This window comes from Lipotes vexillifer, unplaced genomic scaffold, assembly GCF_000442215.2.
Source record: "Lipotes vexillifer unplaced genomic scaffold, Lipotes_vexillifer_v1.1 scaffold666, whole genome shotgun sequence".
In the NCBI taxonomy this organism is placed as follows: Eukaryota; Metazoa; Chordata; class Mammalia; order Artiodactyla; family Lipotidae; genus Lipotes; species Lipotes vexillifer.
The window spans coordinates 312599-326263 of record NW_006787408.1 but is presented as its reverse complement, the minus strand read 5'-3'; the positions used below and the strand labels follow the sequence as shown (position 1 = coordinate 326263).

The following is a 13665-nucleotide window of genomic DNA, read 5'->3' as shown; positions in this document are numbered from 1 at the left end:
GTAGGGAAAATACAGTTGAGACAATATTATCCTAGTTTGGAAATTGATCTGAAAAAGCAAATTATACTGCTTTTTAAAAATCAGTGTGTGTTAGTTTTTCTCTTAAATATTTTGGTAGTTTTCCATTAAGTGGAATTGTAAACAGGTAATAACTGAACTTGTATCTGAAGCAAGGGGAAATACTGATTATATAAAGCTTTATATCATATGTGGTAGCATTTCTCTTGTATGACAGTAATCTAGCCTGCAACATCTACTTGCAGTTTTGAAATTAACCTGTAATTTAGTTTTCACCCCAGATGACAAAAATTCAAATGACTCTGTGGGGTGCCGGAAGATGCACTGTAAACAGGGCTTAGTAAGGGGATAAGGTAGAGTTCCATCAGGATAGGCTCATTTTCACTGTGTCAGTATTATTGTAGCAAAATTAATGCTTCTTCATGATATTTTACTTTTTAGTACAGTTTAAAATCTTAATCTAGATAAAATAGTAATTCAGTCTAGGGCAACATAACATTGAATAATGAACCAAAATGTTAGGACTTCAATGGAAAATTTTAAAAGCCTTTCTTCCTTTTGAAAACTGTTGCACATGTGAGAGAAATGCGTTTTCTCCACAAAGATTGTCACTGTTATCGCTACTTGTACTTTGGTCCATGTCTCTAACCATGCTGCTTTTTTTTAATGCATTTCATACTTTCTTTTCAAAAATCTTTAATTTCTTATTCCATATTACACCACTTTATTAGGTTAAACAAACAACATTGCTTTTAATAGAGCATAATGTATAATTAGATGTACTCAACTGAAAGGGGGGAGAGTCCAGGGACGTGATGACAGTGCCTTTCTCTGTTTACCTGGTGGCCTTAGGCTAATCAGTCAATCTCTAGATGCTTTAATTTCCTCATCTATTTAAAAATAAAGGAAGGTAGCAATAGAATTGGATCACATAATCTCTACAGCTTTTTCAAGGTCTTAATAATTTCTCATACTGTCATTTTCCAAGGGAAACAGTAGGTTTTGAGGACACACGAGAATGTGTTTCCACACTCTTATTTAATAAACTGACTTAATGAAAATATCTTTTTATTTTAATTAATTAACCACATAAGAGAAGCTTTGATTTTATAATTGGAAATAATTTTTAAAAGCTTACCCTCTTATGAAAAGCTTTTAAAGAGTTCTAGAATTCACCAACCCTAAGACTATCCTAGGTTTAGCAACAGTAAGTTTCTATATGTATGAATCCTAAAGTTACTTCTTCCTGGGATTTCCTTGTGGCACAGTGGTTAGGAATCCACCTGCTAATGCAGGGGACATGGGTTTGAGCCCTGGTCTGGGAAGGTCCCACATGCTGCGGAGCAACTAAGCCCGTGCGCCACAACTACTGAAGCCCGAGTGCCTAGAGCCCGTGCTCCGCAACATGAGAAGCCACAGCAATGAGAAGCCCACGCACTGCAACGAAGAGTAGCCCCTGCTCACAACTAGAGAAAGCCCATGCACAGCGACAAAGACCCAACGCAGTCAAAAGTAAATTAAAAAAAAAAAGTTACTTCCTCCTTACCTGGAGAGGCAGCAGTATGAAACATATGATGAGAAAGGTGAAAGTGCTTGAAAAGTTCTTGATGACTGTTGACGGACATTTAATAGTTTCCCAAATCTGGAATTATTGAGGACCATAAACACAAAGTAGTTGGAAAAGATATTTGACAGTAGTCATTGTTTTTAGAATAATGCATTCTTATAGCAATTTATATATAATCTGAGAGAATGCCTTCATCTTTGGGGCTTTTTAAAAAGTGCCATTTAGCAAGCAAAATAATAAAAGTTGAAACAGGGAAAACAGGGAACCACTAATGATGTCTGTACTCTGAACATTGATTTTTATATAAGGATTGTTTCTTGTATTTTTTTTTCCAATTTGTCTTCGTGGTATTCTACCTTAAATAAAACTCACTCGTGTACCTTTTGACTGGTCATTGTATAGCTCTCAAATTAATTAGATATATTTTATTCATTGTTAATATTTTGATGTTTCCAAGGGATGACATACCTGCTGCTCTTGAAGTCACGATTGACTGCTATGAAAAGTATAAAATACTACCAAGGATTCATGATGTCCTCTGTAAACTGATAGAGAAAGGCGAGACTGATCTAATTCAGAAAGGTTAGTCACCTTCTAATACGTTAGTGTTGTTAGTTTTCTTTTTTCCCCTCTTGCTTATTTAATCTTAATGTGTTGCTGTGAAGAGAGAATTTAACAGGAAGGCAAGCACATCCAGAGAAACTTTGTTACACTTCTGAGTTGAAAAATATCAGGTAGATTTTTAACATTATAAATGTACTTGATTTTAGTAACTTCATTTTGAAAAGTCACCCCTCTATTTTGTGTGTGTGTGTGTGTGTGTGCGGTATGCGGGCTCTCACTGTTGTGGCCTCTCCCGTTGCGGAGCACAGGCTCCGGACACGCAGCCTCAGTGGCCATGGCTCACGGGCCTAGCCGCTCCGTGGCATGTGGGATCTTCCCGGACTGGGGCACGAACCCATGTCCCCTGCATCGGCAGGTGGACTCTCAAACCACTGCGCCACCAGGGAAGCCCCCCTCTGTTATTTTTTGCTCTGCTTCTTGATGATCTGCCTTGGTGAGATTTTCAGCCTTATCCTCACCAATTCTCTTTGAAGCTAGTCACAGGTACTTAATGTCATAAATGTATGCTGTTACATAAGGAATGTGACAGAAAATTGGTTGATTTAGCTATAACCTTTAAGTTATTCTAAATATTTGTTTTAAAGTTTTCTTGTATTTGTTCAGAGCTCTTCAAGTGATATAGTGTTAGTCTATATTTTGTCTTCTAATATATTTTCTTCTTTCCTCTCTAGCAATGGACTTTGTGAGCCAAGAACAAGGTGAAATGACTATGCTGTATGATCTCTTCTTTGCCTTCCTACAAACAGGAAATTACAAAGAGGCCAAGAAGATCATTGAGGTATGATTTTAACTCCAGTATTCTAATTGTACGGCTATTTAGACTCTTAATTAGAATATGTTTACAAATTTTAACCTTTAATTACACATGTTCTGATTCATGTTAATATAATTCAGTCCCAATAATGTGGGGTGAGAGGGTGAGACTCGGCCAGCTTCTTTATTGTATATAATTACAGTTCAGAAAAGGCAGCCTGGTTGTATATTGAATTTGTTTCTTCACTTTGTTAAATTCACTGTTATATATCAAAATGATATTTGCATATTAAATCTTGGATTGTGGAACAATTAAATTAAGCTGGCATTCTTGGGTGTAAAGTTGCTAATCCTCTTTGCCAAGGAATTCTTTGTTCTTAAAAGCAGTGGAATTTAATTTGCTGCAGACCATGCTCAGATTTATTTGTAATGCTTGTCTATAAGTTAATCAGCCAAACAAGTGCTGTCTGCAGGTGTTTGGCATTTAATTTAAAATTTCTTCTCTTTTTTCACTATGGTAAGCAGCTTATGGGAAATGGTAGGTGACAAACCTGGGCTATTTAGGATTAGTATATTTTATCTAGGCTTGATTGAAATTTTGCTTACTGAAATTCATTAGTATATTTTATCTAGGCTTGATTGAAATTTTGCTTACTGAAATTGATGTCAAAGGGCAACGATAAAGTCTGTCCAAACTGTGATTAATTTCACTATTAAACAATTCTGTATCTCCTAAAAAAAATCATTTCAGAGAAGATGGACCCATCACCTTAAGAAATATTACTTTTAATGTGAGTAAAATAAACTTGTAAATACATCAGTAATCATTTTTCTCTCAGATATACTTTACTGTTACTCCATGTCTTTTCCCAAAAGTGCCCATGGTGGACGAGGCATAAAGGTGGTGTTTGGCCTCCTTGTTTTTATGTTGATGACTGATTACAATGGATTTGAAAATACAGGCACACATCCCAGAAAATTATTAGTTTTTCTTGACATTTTTCAAAGAAAAGTCTAGTATGAAAAAGGACTGTGAAATTAATTCAGAACTTTCTTATCTTTCTATCTGTCTTTAACTCAATCTGTCCTCCTGTCGGAGGGAAGTGTGGAGCATATGCTGTCTTGGACAGGTGCTTCTATAGCTCGAGTAGTTCATTTGTATTTTCTAGAAAATGTTATAAATTCTCTCATCGAAAGTGCACAGTGTATGTATCTGAAAATGAGAGAAGCTGTCTGCCTGTTGAGTTCTGTACTCTGTATGCATGTTACCAGTATTAGTAAGGCACTGATCAGAGCAGAAATAAAGCTCAGGTATTCAGATAATAGTGATTAGAGGTTCTACAGCAGGAAATCATGTGCCTCTCTTTGTGTAATAAGCAAGACATAATAGGAAGCACAAAAGGCATAAGAGTGGGTTCTCCTTTTGTCATCTGCTTGCTAGTGTGATAATGAATAAGTTACTAAACCTTTCTAAGCTTCCTCATCTCTAAAAGGGAATATAGTATCTTTCTTTAAGATTCAATCACATAATGTATGTAAAGCAGCTTGCATGTTTCCTGGATTATGGTAGTAATCAATATTATTAATTCTCTTTGCCCCTTAAAGGTAGAGATTGTGTTTTCTTCATCCCACATAATTCACAGTATGATGCTTAGCATAAGGTGCATGTTTGTCACATGAATAGGTGAGAGGAAGCTGCATCTTAATTACTTTAAAGCTTTGCCAATGTACAACATCATTGAGTGTAATCATTTAGGAATGGCTGTCTACTGATGACACAGTTTTTATAGTGAATGTGTACAGAATTGCTTAAAGGATACAGAATAGCTTTACAGAATCCCTCTGCAGTACCCTAGGGTAGGACAGCAGGGTGTGCAATATATGGAAATATACTGAAGCACGTTTTTAGGGGTTTTTTTGTTTTTCTTTTGAATGGTTGGTTGGAGTTGAGTTAAAGTGGGAACTTTATTTTTTGACTATTAAAATTCAAGACCTGGAGTTCTCTCTTGTGGTTTTCTAAGGATTATTGGAAATATTAAAAGTAGTGAAAATTAATAAACTAGCACTGTATTACCATATGAAAGAATATTATAAATACTGAGCAACATTTTTATTATTCCCCAAAACGCAATAGTGTCTTATCATGAGTAGATTCACTAGAGTTGAATTTCCAAAGCAAAATATACAATAAAGCTTCTTTGTATTTGAAACACTGTGGGAGATAAGACAAACCAAGTCATACAAATGGTCTCATTAAGTAAAGAAAGAGACAAGATTCAGCGTATAATATGACCTGTGTTTTTAAAATGAGTTGGTATACATACATATATATAATACGTCTTAACATAGTTTTATATTTTAATTCTACCCATGGATTATTGCAGGAGGGTGGAATTATAGCTGGCATTTTGCTGTATACTTTTCTGTATTTTCTGAGTTTTCAGTAATGAGCATATGTATTCTTATTGTATATATACTCAGAAAGAGTGTTATTTTCTAGTAAAAGAAAGAGAGAAAAGTAAATAAGACTTACATCCACCCTCAAGGAGCTAATGTGAGATTAATACGTGAAGATAATGTCTGTATAAGACTGAGAAGTGTTGACTACTGTAAGAAGAATACAAATAGTTCTGAGAGTTCAAGAGAGAAAATTATTCCCAGGGTAGGAAATTAGGTAAGACTTTATTGAGAAAATGGGGTTTAGGGTGTGGCTTGATGGATGTGGTAAGTACTGTTCACATTTGGGAGTTTGATAGGGTTGGACAATGTATTAAAGGTATTAGAGGTAGAACAAAGAAGTAGAAAAGGGAAGTCTCTAAGTAGTTCCTTTTTTTCCTCCAGCTTCATTGAGATACAAGTGACATTTAACATTGTATAAGTTTAAGGTGTACAACCTGTTGGTTTGATGTGCTTATATATTGCAAAATGATTACCACTGTAGTGTTAGTTAACACCTCCATTACCTCATGTAATTACCATTTCTTTTTTGTGGTGAGAACATTTAAGATCTACTCTTAGCATCTTTCAAGTATATGAGTGAGTGTGTGTGTGTGTGTGTGTGTGTGTGTGTGTGTGTGTGTGTACGTGCACGCTGTATTGTTAAGTATAACTGCCATGTTGTACATTAGATCCCCAGTACCTGTTCGTCTTAGAACTGGAAGTTTGTACCCTTTGACCAACATCTCCCTGTTTCTCCCCACCCGAAGACCCTGGCAACCACCATTCTATGCACTGTTTTTAGGAGTTCAGCTTTTTTAGATTTCACATGTAAGGCATATCATACAGTTCTTCCGTGTCTCTGTCTGACTTATTTTCCTTAGCATAATGCTTTCATGGTCCATCTTCATTGTTGCAAATGGCAGAATTTCTTTCTTTCTCATGGCTGAATGGTGTGTGTGGTGTGTGTGTGTGTGTGTGTGCATGCATGTGTGTATGACTTGCAAATATTTTCTCTCATTTCCTAGGTTGCCTTTTAATTTTGTTGATTGTTTCTTTTGCTGTACAGAAGCTTTTTAGTTTGATGTAGTCCCACTTATTTATTTTTGCTTTTTTCACTTATGCTTTTGTGTCTTATCCGAAAAATTGTTGCCAAGACCAGTATCAGGGAGCTTTTTCCCTGTGTTTTGTTCTAGGAGATTTATGATTTCAGGCTTTATGTTAAAGTCTTTAATCCATTGCAAGTTAATTTTTGTAAGTGGTGAAAGATAGGGGTTTAACTTTATTCTACTGCATGTGATTATCTAGTTTTCCCAATACCATTTATTAAAGAGACTATCCTTTTCCTGTTGAGTATTCTTGTCTCCCTTGTCAAATATTAGTTGACTATATATGTGAAGGTTTATTTCTGATTCTGCTCCATTGGTCTTTGCTTCTGTTTTTATTACAGTACTGTTCTGTTTGATTATTATAGCTTTGTAGTGTAGTTTTAGGAAGTGTGATGCCTCCAGCTTTGTTCTTTTTCAGGGCTGCTTTGGCTATTTGTGATCTTTTGTGGTTCCATACAAATTTTAGGATTGTTTTTTCTATTTCTGTGAAAAATGCCATTCAGAATTTTGATAGGGATTTCACTGACTATAGATAGCTTTGGATAGTATAGACATTTTAACAATATTAATTCTTCTGATCCATGAACACGGGGTATCTTTTCATTTATTTATGTCTTCAGTTTCTTTCATCAAGGTCTCATAGTTTTCAGTGTACAGATCTTTCACAACCTTGGTTAAATTTATTCCTAGGTTGTTTTTTTTTTAATCATTTTGCTCATCTTGTGAATGGTATTTTATTTTTTTCAGATATTCTGTTAGTGGATAGAAATGAAACTGATTTCTATATGTTGATTTTGTATCCTGCAACTTTACTGAATCCGTTGATTAGTTCTAATAGTTTTTTGGTGGAGTCTTTAGGATTTTCTGCATATAATATCTTGTCATCTGCAAACAAAGACAGTTTTATTTCTTTCTGATTTCTTAAATAGTTCTTTCATCCTGGGGTATAGGATTTATAGGAAGTATTTTGTAAGGGTAGATTGTTCCCAGAGACCCTTCAATATCAGAATAAGCAGGCTTGAGTTCATGCAGAAGACAGTGAACTCTCAGCAGTGTTAGAAAGAAATTTATACTAGCAGAAGAATGTGTGATAGATGAAAGGGGGTTTGGGACAGTGAGATTAATAGGATCTGAATTAGGATAGTGGTTGTAGGGTTTTTTTTTTTTTTTTTTTTTTTTTTTTTTTATGTCTTTGCTGGTGAGGTATGTTTTCAAATCAGTTGTCCTTTCTTTTTTTCTTTTTTTCCTTTTTTTTTGCAGTACGCGGCCTTCTCACTGTTGTGGCCTCTCCTGTTGCGGAGCGCAGGCTCCAGACGCGCAGGCTCAGCGGCCATGGCTCACGGGCCTAGCCGCTCCGCGGCATGTGGGATCTTCCCGGACCAGGGCACGAACCCACGTTCCCTGCATCGGCAGGCGGACTCTCAACCGCTGCGCCACCAGGGAAGCCCTGTTGTAGGGATTTTTAAGACACTTTACTCAGTCATCTCACATGATATCTAATAATTGAAGGATAGTGACCTTAATTAGCAGAAGGTATGGTGAATTAACAGGCATAATATCATCTAAGCTCTGACTTGAGAGAAACTAAGCTCTAACTTAGATCTGATACAGCGTCTCCCATCATGAGCCCTTATAAGTAGGCATTGGCAGATTTCATCACCTAAAACTTCCTGGATGAAGTCCTTTAACTAAGGTGGTTGATATTCCCAGTTTGACCAAATTTGACAAAATTCCCAGTTTGACCAATTTCCCCTCCTTCCCTCCCTCCCTCCCGCCCTTCAATAAATAATTATGGCTCACATCTTACAGTCTTGTTCTAAAGATAGACCTTAAAAAGATGAATCCATAAAATGCAATAATTGCTGTAACAGAAAGTGCTGTAGAAAGCATCTGTTTCAGAGTAGATCTTTCTGAGGAAGTGATGTTTGGGATGAGAACTAAAGGATGAACTGGGAGCCAGCCACATAAAGAGTGGGAACAAAAGCATTTCACTTAGAGGGCACTGTCTGTGCAAAGGCCTGAGAAATTCTGTTATGTTTTTATAGATGGTACCTCTTTTATGGTTCATAGTAGCAAAGATTTGGACTAAAACTCAGGCCTCCTGAGTTCTAGTCCCATGCTTTTTTGCTAGAAATTATGATAAAATAGAGTGGTATTTCTTTGTTTTAAAAAAAAAATGACTTCATTCTTTCGGCCAAGTGTCTTTTAAGGTACTTCATTCACCTCCCAGGAAAGAAGTGTTGCAGGTCATTTAAATAAATTAACAGTTTAGATCATTCATTTTGTGTATTAAGACTGGAGATTAAGTCCAGGGAGAGATGATAAAAACAAGTACAAAAAGTTAAATAATGACATGAAATGTTAAATAACCATATTAAAGGTTTCTATAAAGAATTATATTATTTAATTTTATTCTTAACCCTTTGAGCAGTTCAGTAATCACTTACTGATTGCCTGCCATGTGCCAGGCACTAAGTTCTCAGGATACAAACACAAAGATGAGTAAGAGTCTGCTTTAAACTTCTTCAGCATTTCTTTTTCTAACATCATCCCTCGAGGTTCAAACCTAGATTACAAATATTGGTTAACATATTTAACAAATATTAACAAATATTGGTAACATTTAGTAACTTCTCAATTGATTTTCATGTACATCTTCACGTGAGCCTTACATAACAACTAATTAGGACAATGAAACTTCATTCAGTTCAGGTTGTGAGTGTGGAGCTTATTTAGTTAGTAGTAGTCATGGAATTTGAAATCACGTCCTGATTTCAGATTTTCTGTTGGTTCCCTTACACCATTTCTACCTCCATGATCTCTCTCTTTCAAAAATTGAGATAGGATATAACATTTCATAAGTTTAAGACGTGTTTATTTGATATATTTATGTATTTCAATACAACCTCCATGATCTCTCGACCTTTAATATCTGAACCACCAAAACAACTTATCATTTCTCCAAACTTACACTTTCTTGACCTTTCCCTCTCATCTTATCTGCTGTTACCCTTCCATCACACTTCAGCCAGAGTAAATTTGCTGTCTTCTCCGGGGGCAAAACTCTTCTTTTTATGTCTTTGCCTTTAGGACCAAAAGTTTGGATTACAGCAATCTCCCAACCTTTGTTCCTCTTCCCTTTGTTCTTTAATAGATCAAATTCAGCGTTTTATCCTAATTTGCCTTCCTTAATAAGCCAGAATGGATCTTATATATAAAGAAGGGATTTTAGAGCTAGTTTCCCCCTCCAGCCCTAGAATTTCAAGAGATGTCAGTTCTCATGCAAATTCATACCCTCTCCCATGAGTTAGTTTACTTAGTATTTTCTGTAACACCTGGATCATATTTAATGATAGTTAAACTGTTAGTTTGACTTGCTCAGACATATTTTCCTCTTTACTAGACCATGGTCCTTAAGTCTGTCTCTGGAGATTTTACAGAAAAGGACAATTATTGAAAGGTTTAATACTTTCCATGATACCCCTTTTTCTCCTTGCTCTCCTGGCTATGGGGATAAGTGGTTGCGTTCTTACTGTTTTTGTTTGTCCCATACACCTCGTGCACTTGATTTTCCTCCTACTACTCCAGCTAAAGGACATGAAGCCAGAGTAGTTGTTTGTTTTCTATTTTCCATATCTAGCAGTAATGGTAAGAAAACTCAGAGCAGGTAAAAATCACTTATTTTAGTTAAATTTAAAATGATTGCCTTTGAGATAGAGTTTGAAGTAGAAGAATCTTCATCTGTTTTCACTTTAAAGGTAATAATTACTTGATACCTATTTTCACTAGTGTACATTGAAGCCTATTATGATAACAAATTTACATCTAAGTAATATAATGAAATTAATGAAAATTATTTTTTTATTTTGGATTACTTTTTTCCTTATACAAGTGAACCTAGTACTGAATTGGAACTGCACAAAGAGTGTTTTGAAGCACAGTAACCCAGGTGGAAACAAACATGCTGTATTTTGGTTTTGGTGATTTTTTTGTTTTTATTTTTGCCTGCATTGGGTCTTCATTGCTGCGTGTGGGCTTTCTCTAGATGTGGCAAGTGGTGGCTACTCTTCATTGCAGTGCACGCAGGCTTCTCATTGCGGTGGCTTCTCGTTGCAGAGCACGGGCTCTAGGCGCATGGGCTCAGGAGTTGCGGCACACGGGCTCTAGGGCACACAGGCTTCAATAGTTGTGGCGCATGGGCTTAGTTGCTCCGTGGCATGTGGCATCTTCCCGGATCAGGCATCAAACCCATGTCCCCTGCATTGGCAGGTGGATTCTTAACCACTGCGCCATCAGGGAAGTCCCTTTTTGTTTTTTTTTAATTACAGTAATTACTTTATCCTCACTATTAAATAGATTGTATGTGACAAAAACAGGAAAAATTAAGAGTTGAGTTCATTGTTTTAATTAAGCAGTAACTGGTTTTGGATAAGTTACATTTAGCATCCCAATTAAAATTCTATTCTTCTCCATGTTTTATTACATTTTTCATTTTTACTTTAAATTTGCAATGTTTAAAATTCAGTGAGATGTTAAGAGATAAGCCAGACATGTAGACTATTACAGAAGCCTAGGAGATTTAGTTAATCTGACCTAGATGTTGTTTTGATGATTGAGATTTATTTGTGAAAACAGTTCTCAATTTCAAAATGAAGCATAGGAATATCTGCCGTATAAGTCAGTTGTCCTGCCAGTGACAGGCAGATTAATCAGCCACAAAAAGGAAGAGTTTGCCATAAAAGTTGTGCTAGTCAGATCATTGGCATTTGGGTGAGACATAATATTGAAAGTTATAAGTGAATGTAGCTCTTGCATTTTGCCATGTTGTAAAGAGGGTTATCTAGTATTTTTTCAAGGGCTTTTTGTATACATTTGATGTTGGCTTCATTTTCAATGTAATGCATGTGAAACAAAACAGATAAATGTGAGAAAATCCTTGAGTAGAAATTGGGTACAAATGTAAATATTAATGATGTTTGAGAATATATATCAACAGTTAATTTATTCAACATTTATTTTGTGTATCGCAAAATGTGGGTATTGCACAGTTAGAATGAGAACACTTATACAACTTCTTCTGTACCAATTTTTCTGTCATTCTACCAAAGCTCTGAGATGTTAGTTCTTGTGTCAGTTTTTAATTTAACATTGTACAATACTATTTTTTAAATTAATTAATTAATTTATTTTTGGCTGCATTGGGTCTTTGTTGCTGTGCACAAGCTTTCTCTAGTTGCAGCGAGTGGGGGCTATTCTTCGTTGTGGTGCGCGGCCTTCTCATTGCGGTGGCTTCTCTTGTTGCGGAGCACGTGCTCTAGGTGCGTGGGCTTCAGTAGTTATAGCACGCGGGCTCAGTAGTTGTGGCTTGCGGGCTCTAGAGCGCAGCCTCAGTAGTTGTGGTGCACGGGCCTAGTTGCTCCGCGGCATGTGGGATCTTCCCAGACCAGGGCTCGAACCCATGTCCCATGCATTAGCAGGCGGATTCTTAACCACTGTGCCACCAGGGAAGCCCCTACAATACTATTTTTAAGAAATAAAAAGTAATGAGGGGGCTTCCCTGGTGGTGCAGTGGTTGAGAGTCCGCCTGCCGATGCAGGGGACACAGGTTCGTGCCCCAGTCCAGAAAGATCCCACATGCCGCAGAGCGGCTGGGCCCTTGAGCCATGGCCGCTGAGCCCGCGCGTCCAGAGCCTGTGCTCCGCAACGGGAGAGACCACAACAGTGAGAGGCCCGCGTACTGCAAAGAAAAAAAAAAGTAATGGAGGACTTATAAATAAGAGATCAGATGTGAGGGTTGCCTGGTGTCATCCACAAAACTGAGTGGAGAAAGCAGTAAATGTACATCCTCTGGACTGGAGCAGCCAGGGTAATGAGTATGTTGTTTTCTTATCATAATGCTGGGATTGAAATGTAGTATTTAATAGGGAAGCCCTATTACAGATGATGAAAATACTGGAAGTAGAGTGACAGATCCTTGGAATTATATGTGAAGTGGTTTGTCTTTTATTTCAGTATCCAAAATTGTAAAGTAATTGTTTTGAAGCCAGAGTTACTGACTAAACCTTAGTAATTCCTAATTGAGGCTATAACACACATCTCAGTTACTGAAATAAACTAAGACTATGAACTAATTTTAAGTACTTAGCTTGTTTTTAGTACTTAGCTCTTTAAACGTTTAGTTTTAGATACTAGGCAAATGTGTGGTAATCAATACTTTTTTCACTGATTTTTACAAAGCATGTTTCTTTAAAAGCCATTGGTTTTATCATTGTGACAATTGATAATAAGTCAACATAACATATTAATAGTTTTTGCTTCCTGAATCTTTTGGGATCTCTGAAGTTGTGTGTGTGTGTGTTTAATTTGACATATTTTGGAGTTGATTTAGTCCATCATTTCAAGGTTTCTTTTTGAGCTACAGAAAGCTTAGCCATTTTTAATGATTAAAGATTTATGGAATGAAAATTGACCTACAAAGTAACGTTTTGAAATAACCCGAATCTTCTAGACACTGGTTAAGTATAGGTTGTTCTAATCCTAAAGGTCTTTGATAACTGTGGGATTAAGTTATAGGTTTCTTTTAGTATATACATTTGGCAGGGAGGAAGCAGGGTCATTAGAAGGAAAACTGTTTGTCTTTGAGGGAAAATTAACACTTAGCTAAAGCCTTACGTGTGTGCTGTATGATTATTTTATTTTACAGACTCCAGGCATTAGAGCTCGGCCTACAAGACTTCAGTGGTTTTGTGATAGATGTATTGCAAGTAATCAGGTTTGTGTTAATTTCTGATCTTACTCACCTAAAACTGTGAGTAGAAAGCATGTGTCCTACTTGTCCTGTGAGCGTTTGGGGAGTTCAGGAGATGCAGCATTGCTTATCTTGGTTGTTTTCCAAATAAGCAATAGCTTGATTCTGGTTTCTGAGGTCCAGTGGAATCCCTAAAAATTTTAACTTGGGCTCTGAAGATTTTAGCTTGCTTCATTCTACTTGTTGGTTTGAGCAGGCTAATGTTGTTTCTTTGGCAATTTAAATCTGCTTCAGTCGTTAGTGACCAGAGGAGTCACTTGATGGGAGCCCATTGGAGTTTCTACTTTACCTCTACTCCAGCACAGATATCTGCTCACATCCTGCCAAGAAAAAGCCACAGGGAAAGGGGG

The 13665-nt window shown here is 36.6% G+C and overlaps 1 protein-coding gene across 1 annotated transcript in view; it reads left to right on the top strand.

Annotated features, from left to right (window-relative positions):
• LRPPRC (leucine rich pentatricopeptide repeat containing) overlaps positions 1–13665 on the top strand; it is a 108504-nt gene that overhangs the window by 60357 nt on the left and 34482 nt on the right. The window contains exons 24-26 of the mRNA XM_007459953.1: positions 2043–2167; positions 2881–2987; positions 13211–13279. Of these exons, the coding sequence (XP_007460015.1) occupies positions 2043–2167; positions 2881–2987; positions 13211–13279 (301 nt within the window). The remainder of the gene's footprint in view (positions 1–2042; positions 2168–2880; positions 2988–13210; positions 13280–13665) is intronic.